This window comes from Montipora foliosa, chromosome 11 (genome assembly GCF_036669935.1).
Source record: "Montipora foliosa isolate CH-2021 chromosome 11, ASM3666993v2, whole genome shotgun sequence".
Lineage (NCBI taxonomy): Eukaryota > Metazoa > Cnidaria > Anthozoa > Scleractinia > Acroporidae > Montipora > Montipora foliosa.
In genome coordinates, this window is record NC_090879.1 from 15550403 (window position 1) to 15560402 (window position 10000).

The following is a 10000-nucleotide window of genomic DNA, read 5'->3' on the forward strand; positions in this document are numbered from 1 at the left end:
GTAGTAATAGTGGTAGTAGTGGCAGTAGTACTTAGTAGTAGCAAGACTTAATTCAATGAGGGTAACATTTGACAGTAATTAATCCATTGACCCCTGACATTTAACTCTAATGCCAGACGATTTTACTAATCACTGGGGGGCATCCTAAAGCATTTGAGGTGTGAATGGGTTAAACTCATGGTCCTCATTACTGCTTGGTCCAGTCAGAGTTGAACCCCACACCTATCCAACAATATCATTACCCTCCAATGTTCAACCAAGTGATTTGGTAGCAGTCAAATCTCCACACTTACGTCCACAAATTAACCTAATTAGATGCATGTCCAGTTTTAAAAATTATCCAACTCGAAGTGTCTGTTCAAGTCTAAGCATTTCCTACATATACATGTATCTAACAATAAGGTTAGAGGTAAAGGTTTACATTATTTTTAGGTCACGGCACAATGTAAATGCAGCAGCTAGTTTACGGATCTTAACTTGAAGAGCAGCATTTGGGGGACACTGTGACTTTATTATTGTCTGTATTCCGAGAAACGAGTGATGTTGAAGTTTGGGAAAAGAGAAAGGGGACACTTTGATGCATGCATCTAACTACTTGCACCTCTAGCCTGCGTAGCAAGCATTCCTGTTCGAAAGAACACCTGTTTGTGGAAAATCGTTTTAAAAAAAAAAGGTAAAGTCAGCTTAAAGGCCTAGTGGCCCATCAGGCCGGAGCTTATCCCCAGTTTCTGTAGCATGAAGCGACTAGGAGTATTTCTACTCCCCCTTGGATGGGATGCAAGTCCATTGCAGGGTTACCCCCAGCATTTTGCTGGTACCCATTTATACACCTGGGTGGAGAGAGGAACCAAGGGAGTAAAGTGTCTTGCCCAAGAACACAACACAATGTCCCCAGCCAGGTCCCGAACCTGGACCATTCGCTCTGAAGTCGAGCACACTAACCATGAGGCCACCGCGCCTCCCTGGACAATCGTTTGGGAGCTCTTTTTTTCGAACAGAAACGCTTGCTATGCAGGCTATTGCACCTCTGGCTCTAGCTGTTCAAACGATGGATAGCACTATCTGCCAGATAATGTTATAAATCCACCTTTTGAACAACTGGGACCTGGACTTCAAAACAGCCAGCTAAATTCCTTTTTGTAATCATTGACAGTATTGTTGAAAGGTTTACCTGGGCAAAGTAAAATCCATACAATGGCAAATATTTTAGTCCACTCTTCAAAATGTATCTTAGTCTTCCTAATGAACCTTGTCTGATACCAATGAAATCTGAGACTATCCAATCCACTATAGAAAATACAATAAAATACAATACAATACAATGTTCTTTATTTTGAGAGGGTAATAAATGATTAACCCAGTAAAGAGTTTTCTAACACATGGCCCTCTGTAATACAAAGGTCAGACCACAACACCGGGAACACTGTCCCCTACTCTTTTCGAATAGTGTGTGGGATCTTTAACGTCCCACAGAGTTAATGAACAAGGGTTGTGAGACGGGACCTCCGGCTTATCGTCCTTATACGAGAAGACTATAGAGTCTAACCATTTGCAGATGTAATTACAAAGGCAGCACTTTTTCCTCAGTTATTTAAAGACCCTGAGTGTTGGTCCGGCCGGAGTTGAACTCACAACCTCCCGCGTAACAGCCTGGTGCTCAACCGAGCCACCGGTGCGCGGTTTAAATAATAACAAACACAAAAGGAATTTGCACAGCAGTCAGTTCCTTAGACTGGAAAACAGTCGGTATTAATTTTTGAATTCTCATGTGCTTTGTGCTTCAAGCACGAGTCTTACACGCCTGTGGGGCACATGACCATATTCGTTTTCATCCTCGCTCCAGACCTTTCACTTGAAAAGACGCATTCGACCAATGCAAAAATATGGTTGTTTTGCAGTCTCTCAGTCCTTGGAATCACATGATCCCAGGAGCAGGGTTGTCCAGTATTGGTGAGAGTACTCGCCTCCCACCAATGTGGCCACTTCGTTTCCCGGACCTGACACCATAAGTTGTTTGAGTTTGTGTTGGTAATCTCTACTCTGCTCCAATGGGTTTTCTTCAAGTTCTCCAGTTTTTCTCCCTCAACAAACACCAACACAGAGCTCATTCCAGCTGGCTGTAATTAAGGTGTACTCCAATGTCATATGTGAACCATATAGCAACTGCCAGGGGCACCATAGTATGCTTCATTGCCATATATACTTGCAACAGCAATTAGCATGACATTATCGTATCTTATCTTATCTTATCTTCACTTACAGAACTTTCAAATTTTTTCCAAAAGGTCCCATGTAATTTTCAAAAATTTATCTCTTCACAAAGATCTTATCACTTGTTAGATAAATCTTGTTGTCCTTCTATAAACTAGATTGAATTGGTCAGGGATTATCCACACCAGCGGCCACACTTCTGTTCACAGGTCAGGTGACTTGGCAGCTTTGGGGGGAAGGGGAGCATTTGTGAATGCAAAGTTCTTTAATTTTAGCCAATAGAAGTTTACTTTGTACAGCTGTACAAACTATATGTTACTGACCTGAACTTTGATGGTTGCACAATATGATGACATTTTCTTGCTTATCCCAAGGAATTGGGTCACCATAAAAAATTACCTACGAAAAATTAATTTTACCAATAACTTTCCCAGAGGAAGTGTACTCAGGAAAAAATTGAGCGATAAATCAATGCTCGAAATGCAATGTGCAAGGTTAAGAATTTGATAGTTAACAACTATTCACTGAAGTGGAGGTGGCTAGTGGTGGTTATTTACCAAGCCATGAAGCCGTTCGCTAAATATTCACTGCTAGCCACCGACACCGAAGTGAATAGTTGTTTTAGTATACTGTAAACTAAAACAGTGAGATAACACAGCACTAAAATATGATTTTAACTCATTTATTCCTGCAAAGAATATAACATTTTCGGGCACAAATTCAGCACGAATTGCTCGGATAGGCAAAGGATATCCAAAGTTTGAGTAGCCAATCAGCGTGCACGTTCAATGCCATCCACTGTTTTAGTATATAGTAATTAACAATTATTCCATGAGCGCACGTTGGATATGAGATGTAGACAGCCAACGAGGCGTGTAGTGCCGAGTTGGCTATAATCATCTCATATCCAACAAGCGCGAGAGGAATAATTGTTTTATTAAAAACTCCACCAAAATATAGAAAACTAGACTACAATAAAAATAAAAAAGGCCCAAAAAATCAAGCATATGCTTGCCGTGTTTGTAGACCATGGTATACTGGCTCATAACCCTTGATGGCTTAGCCAATCAAAACTCTCGAATTGCATTATCCAATGATCCAGTTTTTAATAATAGGAATTATAATCCATCAAATATTTTCGCTCGTGCGCGATTGGTCTAAACGCGTCAGGCTTGGACATTATCTGTTCCTCGAAGCTCACAGTTTTCCTCGAGCTTCGCTCTCGGAAAACTGTTCACTTCTCGGAACAGATAATGCCCGCGGACAAATATCCGAGCATATTTTCGCGCCAAATGAAGGCTATTGTTTATATATCCTCTTAATTAAAAGCTGTCTATTAAAACCTTTATTTGGTTAAAATAATCTAAATTAAATAAGAAATAATATTTACAAACAAAGCTTGATAAAGTCGGATACATAGCTGCTAAGGTAAGAGCTACATGACTATACATGAAAAAATTAGTCGATTCTGATTGGCTGAGAGCAGTGCAGTTCAAGTGTAACAGTGCAAAAAGTGTAATAACAGCGCAAATTACGCATCAAAATTCTGGATTATGATTGGCTAATAGACAATAGAGTTTGGTCAGAACCAATCAAATCTTTTGTTTTCAAATCAAGAGCGCACCCTGGATGGTGCAATTTATGGTACAATTTTTCCCTAACTGTGTCATACACATGCATTTCTTTTGCTTAACCATCTTGAATTTTCTCATGTACATAACTATTAAGTAATCACATCATTTTTCTCGTGCAATTTTGGTGGTCTTTGAAAAAACTTACTCCTTCTTATAATTTATTCCAAATTGCACTCGAAATTATGTGATTACCAAATTATACAAAAAAATAATTTAGACACTTAATTAAAATATTAAATATTTCAGCGAGCTACATTACCTCTGCTCCAGAGCAAGTCTCGTAAAAGAAGCAAATAAGTGATTGGTACGTGTCGTAGAAAAATTCATCACCACGCTCGAAACATCGTCGAGGAAAAGGGAGAGAGAGAAACCGTAAAGCAAGCCATATACAGAAGTACTGAGGTGCAACTCCTAAAACTATTGTGGCAGGAACTGCAAAACGCAGAATCTGCAAGTGATGCAGCGCATTTATCATTTTAACAAAAAGAACTTTAACTTGTTGGGTATGCAGAAAGCGAACTAACTACAGAAACTTTGCAGAGTTCAGAGCACTTCAAACCTCGTGCATCAAAGCGCCATATGATGAGAAAAAAACGAGGTCGCTAAGCTGTAGCGAGGTAGAGAAGGGGAGTGGATAGGGATGGGTTTATATATACGGGCATTCAATTTTTTCCTTTAGCTCTGTAAGTTATTGATCGGAAAACACACTAAATGAGTACAACTATTCCACGATATTGTACATTTAGTTATTTGTACTGTTGCTTATTTCTGTAGTTGCAGAACCAGTGACATTTCTTCACCGCGAGGGTCACGTAAAAATTGTTACACGTTTCTGTCACAAGAAAAAAAATAATTTTTATGATTATTCGTTTGCAGTAAAAATTGGATAACTTGGGTTATTGTCTGTTTTTCCCTATGCCCAGGTAAAAACCACCAAATAAACGATACAATTGTAACAAAAAAAAATGGAAAAAAGAAACTGGGATCGTCGTGATGTGCCCCAGGCTACCCAACATTTCCTCCTTGTCGTGGCACTGCTATTAAAGTTACGTTAAGTTGTCTTATTTAGAGCGCGAATAACGGTCGTTATGCTCTTAAACAAGGATTCATCTGCTTCAAAATGACAGAACATCTTTCACTAAAAGCGTTAGAGATCGTGTTGATCGGAGAACACCTAAGAAATCGCCTGCACGGTGAGGAAGATCCTGTTATGATCCGAGACAGGCGGTATCACCTCAGAACTTATCCTTGTTGTTTTGTTGCTCGTGTTCTTGTGGACTGGTTGATACAGAACGGAGAAGCAAATAGTCGTGCTGGAGCTGTGCAGTGCATGAACGTTTTATTCGAAAACAGCATAATCCATCACGGTTAGTGAATCCATAATTATAACGAAAATAAAATTTGTAGATTAAGCTGGCTTAAGTACTTCATGCATAATAATAATTAGTAAGCTTATTTAATATGCATGTTAAAATTGATTGTTGTGGATTGCAGCCTATAAGATAAAAAAATGTACTTTAAACTCCCTTGAAGAAAAACTCAGTGACATTTTCTCTTTGGATTTATTCTTTCAGCAATTTGGAAGCATGGGGCCATTCTATTAAAACCTGCACTCTCCTGTTGATGAGGCCATCAACCATATATATCTCCTAAGAAATAAGACTTTCGACTTCCCCTGTAAAAAAAAAAAAAAGGGAAAGACCATCTTTGATTTCCCAGAGAAAGGAAGAGCACCTTACTGCACCCTCTTGTGTATAACTTGATAGCCACCCCAGTTCATAACCATTTTTTTCTTTACCATTCAACCAAGTACGGATTTAGTATACCTATACTCAAATGCATCCCATAACTCTGGAGACAAATATCCATATCTTGAAATGTTGCTGGTCCAAGAATATTGGGCATTCATGATGTAATTATGAATAAGAATTTTAAGTTTTGTAGTCTACGCATATGCCCAACATTTCAGGGCAAGCCATCCCAGGAAGACTTTTAAATTTCTTCTGACATTCCTTTGCAATCACAATTTTAACAATAAATTTATTCTGCGAGTGAAAGTTTTGAGTTAGGACAATGTGCGAGCCAGTGAGTCATGCGAGCCATAGCTGCGAGCCATGCGAGCCATGGCTGCGAGTCATGTGAGCCAACAGGGTGAGCCATGGGAGTCAACATCCAAGTCACACAGTTATTGAAAGCTAACCATTTTAAAATGGGTGCTCAGACTTAATAACTGTTTATCAGTGTTATTTGAAATGTGTGCTTAGGCTTAAATGCAAAATTTGCATGGCTCGCATGGCTCGCTGGCTCGCAGATTTGTCCAGCCCTGAAAGTTTTGCATTTGTCATAGGCTTTCCCTCTATTATAGCCTTTGCATTTGCTCTTTCCCCTCCAGTCTTCTCCAATACCTTTCCCAAGCCGTATTTCCCAGACATTTGGACGTTACTAAACAATGAAACAGTGAAACACCGAAACGGCAAATCGAAGCACCAAAACACCATGTATGACCCCACCAAACATTGTACATTGAATACTTAACCGACAAAGATTGGATTTGAGATTAAATATCGCTTTAGGCCTAATGTCCTAATCTCATTCTTAATTTGAATCCTAATCTCAAGCTCTATGAATTAGGACTGAATTAAGACTGAGATTAGGAGCAATAACGTTAACGTTTTAGGCCTAATAAGACCTAAAACGATATTTAATCTCAAATCCAACCCTTGTCAGTTAGTATTCAATGTATGTTGGGGTCATACATGGTGTTTTGGTGTGTCATTTCACTGTTTTGTGTTTTAGTAAATTATGCCCCAGACATTCCTGCCACTGTCCTCCTTTCATAACTATCATCCAAATCCTGTAGCTGCAATTCCTGTCTGGCAGTTGCTGCAAAAAGGTGAGGATTTGTCTTTCAAATTAATGCTGCTCTGTTGTTTATTATCCTTTCAGTCTGTGATGATCATCATTTTAAAGACGAGATGCTTTTCTACAGATTCCGAAGAGATGATGACACTGTTGTTCCGAATTCTGACCTTGCTGTGATATATAAGGGTTGTGACATTTTTCACAGGTGATAATTAAGATACAGTGAATACCCCAAGCGATGCAAGCAGAGGGTAGGGTTGGTGGGATTTATTAAATCTGCTTCCAAGGCATCCTAAAGATTGTTGAGTTCCCTTCTTCCTACCTTTTTTCTGCACATCCTGTTTCTAAGTTTGAAATCCAATCCCCATTAAGTGAAATCCCATTTTTCAGTTGTCATTCCCAGGCAGTAGCCAGGGTTATTAGACTGTCTTAAGAGTCTGGACATTATTTTTGTGTCCCTAAACTAAGAAATGGAAGCCGTGTGTCCCAGGGAATTGAACTCTGTTCTTTATATTATACACTGTCACAACCTGTCTTTTCTGTTGGAGACAAGCACTTTTAATTACTGTCCACATAATGCAGAAATCAGCAATTTGCTCAGTTTGTTAAATTTGTGCTGTAAAGTTCATAAATCCCCTGTCACGTATGTTGCTATCAAGTTACTGATTGGTTTGTAAAGCAGCATAATCTAATCTTTGTATATATTGTGATGTTCCATTTTTGTCTATAAAGGGCAAAAAACGAGGAAGGACAGTTGATCAAGTTGACACCATGCCATGACTTTGTGTACAGGAGCTGTTTCACTGGCCTTGAGCTGGTAGATTGGCTAATACAAAATGGTGAGGTACCTGACAGAGGCCAAGCAGTGTTACTGGGCAGAGAACTTTTGGATCAAGCAATTATTAAGCATGGTAGGTAAATCAGGATTTAAATTTCACTGTGACAGTCTTATAAGAAGTTATAAAGCCACAGTGCAAATAAGGGCCCATCCGTTTCGCAAGGACAATGGTTTAATTCGTCTTAACACCGATCAACTCATGTCGCATGCACACAGAATGATAAAAAAGCGAAATTAGTAAAACATAACAAACATGGGTCAACTAGTGTCAGGTCCATATTACTTTGTTCGAAGAACAAAGTATAGTTTTCGACTCCATTTTTGGACTTTTGACTTTTGTCCGGTCGCGCTCTGGCTGTGCACGTGTAAGATATCTCTTTCTCGCAGAAGGCAGTTCAAGTGGGATTCCAACTCGGTATCTCTTCCTTCACAGGCAATCGCGATGACCTCTAAACCACGAAAGACTACGTGACAGATTAACAGGGAAATATGATTGTATTAATGAATTGTGTGCGTGACTGGAAACAAGTTTTTGTGTTTTCGTTGCATGCAGTGCAATATCCGGTTATTGTATGACTCTTTAAAAGATATCGTAATTTTCTAATTCTCTCAGTATTCTTAAGAAAAAGTATTAAATATTTTTAAATATCGTAGAGATTTGCAAAGCATCTGTTTTCTAGTTTTGATTGGAATCAATGCTGTTAACAACAGTTTATCCGCAATTGCATGCAACCCTATCATTGGGTCATGGAATGGGGACTGTGGACTTTGGACTACGAAATGAAACTGGATATTTACCAAGATGTGGTAACAAAAAAAACCAAAACACTGAAATGCTGTGAACTGAAAGGAAGTCAGCTAAAAATCCTTCGAAAAAAGTGTAGACTGCCTGTAGCCTCTTGTCTTAGCACACTAGTAGCAGGTCCCTATCTTAGCTAAGGACAAACTGATTAAATACTCTATGTACTGTGGGTCAACAAGATAATAAACATTGGCAGGAGCACTATGGAGATCTGAATGAAGGTATTGCACTGTATTTGAATATAAATTATTAAAAACTGAGGAGCAAAGCCTCTTATCTAATAATAATGATAATGTGTAACTTTATCTCATCCCATCGCAGTCTAATTCATAACTGAATTACAGGAGAGTCAGCTTCAACAATAAATGCTTTTACAAATCCTACGTTACATTACCTAATAATATACATGCAAGTTTGTCAGCATATTGATTGGTTAAGAGCATGTCAATGAATCCCAAACAGAGTGCAGAAAAGTGAAATTAGTGCAGATAGTTGAAATAATGTTAGTCCAATAGACTGGGAAATTTTTGCATGTATATCATAAATGAGTAATCCGGGCATCATTTTTCTCGTGCAATTTGGAATGAATAAGCACTTGCACGAGCCTGTATTTTGTTTGTCTTTGAAAAATTTTTACTTGTACTTATTTTATTTGAAAATTGCACTCAATTCATGTGATTACCTAATGTGTACTAATTATTTGGCAGTAACAAACTTAAGGTACCACAACTCTGTGTACTTGCTGGTGACTGATAGGTCTGCGTGCCTCACACAAGGCTGTTGCCTAACAGGAGCCCGGTAGCCTGGGGCTCCCAAAGAATAGCTCTGGGCTCCTTAATTTTTCACAGCAACACCTTTCACTTCATATGTTGGGCTCCTAAGTTCTCAGCGTTTAGCTCTGAGGGCCCCTTTAAAATTTTCTTAGGCAGCAGCCTTGGCCTCACAGAATTTGTGATGAATAGTACGATTTTTCTTCTTCAGTCACAGATGAATTTCACTTCCGAGATGAAAACATCTTTTACCAGTTCATGATTGACAAAGTAGTGAACAAGAAGTTGATTGATGCGCTGGGGATTATTGATGAAAAGATTCCTGGTTCACCAAGAAACTTCACACAAAGAAATCTTCTACCACTCACCACACAGCGCTCTTGTCCAGTTCCTTTTTCAAAAGAAAGACCAGAAGTGAATGAAGCACTTGGTAAGTCAATTTAAAAATCCAGATAAAGCTCAAAGGTAATGTCCCATATAAAGAAGTAAAATATGTTCTTTTGTTTGCACCAAATAATTTATTTTTGGCTCAGAAGGGAGTGTAACTTGGTGATAAGCTACATGTACCAGTCAAGACTGGAAATCTTTAGTAACCTTTTGCTGAAGTTGACGGGCAATGTTTATGGTTCAATTTTGATGTTCCCTTTGTTTTATGTTATGACTTAATATTGGGAAAAAAAACCAAGAAAAATTTTGAACCACAACATAATAGGGTAGGTACAAAATACAGGTCACAGGTCACAGGTGTTCTGCTACTACACATGCAGCCTTTCAATTTTTGTTTTACCAATACAGAGACAGCCCTTAAACCATTTAAACCAATGTTAACATTATGCCTAAAAGCTCGACTTGTTTAGGTCTAATTAGACCTGAGGTTAGCTTT

The 10000-nt window shown here is 38.8% G+C and overlaps 2 protein-coding genes across 3 annotated transcripts in view; one reads left to right on the forward strand and one right to left on the reverse strand.

Moving 5' to 3' along the window:
* LOC137976290 (1-acyl-sn-glycerol-3-phosphate acyltransferase epsilon-like) overlaps positions 1–4441 on the reverse strand; it is an 18004-nt gene extending 13563 nt beyond the window's left edge. Inside the window, exons 1-3 of the mRNA XM_068823592.1 lie at positions 4105–4441; positions 2535–2610; positions 1172–1287 (exon numbers count right to left, since the gene is read on the reverse strand). Coding sequence (XP_068679693.1) covers positions 1172–1287; positions 2535–2610; positions 4105–4320 — 408 coding nt within the window. The 5' untranslated portion in view covers positions 4321–4441. The remainder of the gene's footprint in view (positions 1–1171; positions 1288–2534; positions 2611–4104) is intronic.
* Positions 4442–4865: 424 nt separating this feature from the next.
* Positions 4866–10000, forward strand: part of LOC137976406 (DEP domain-containing mTOR-interacting protein-like) — a 13618-nt gene continuing 8483 nt past the window's right edge. For both annotated transcript variants that reach the window (XM_068823748.1, XM_068823749.1), the window contains exons 1-4: positions 4866–5212; positions 6792–6912; positions 7440–7618; positions 9329–9547. In XM_068823748.1, coding sequence (XP_068679849.1) covers positions 4966–5212; positions 6792–6912; positions 7440–7618; positions 9329–9547 — 766 coding nt within the window. In that variant the 5' untranslated portion in view covers positions 4866–4965. The remainder of the gene's footprint in view (positions 5213–6791; positions 6913–7439; positions 7619–9328; positions 9548–10000) is intronic.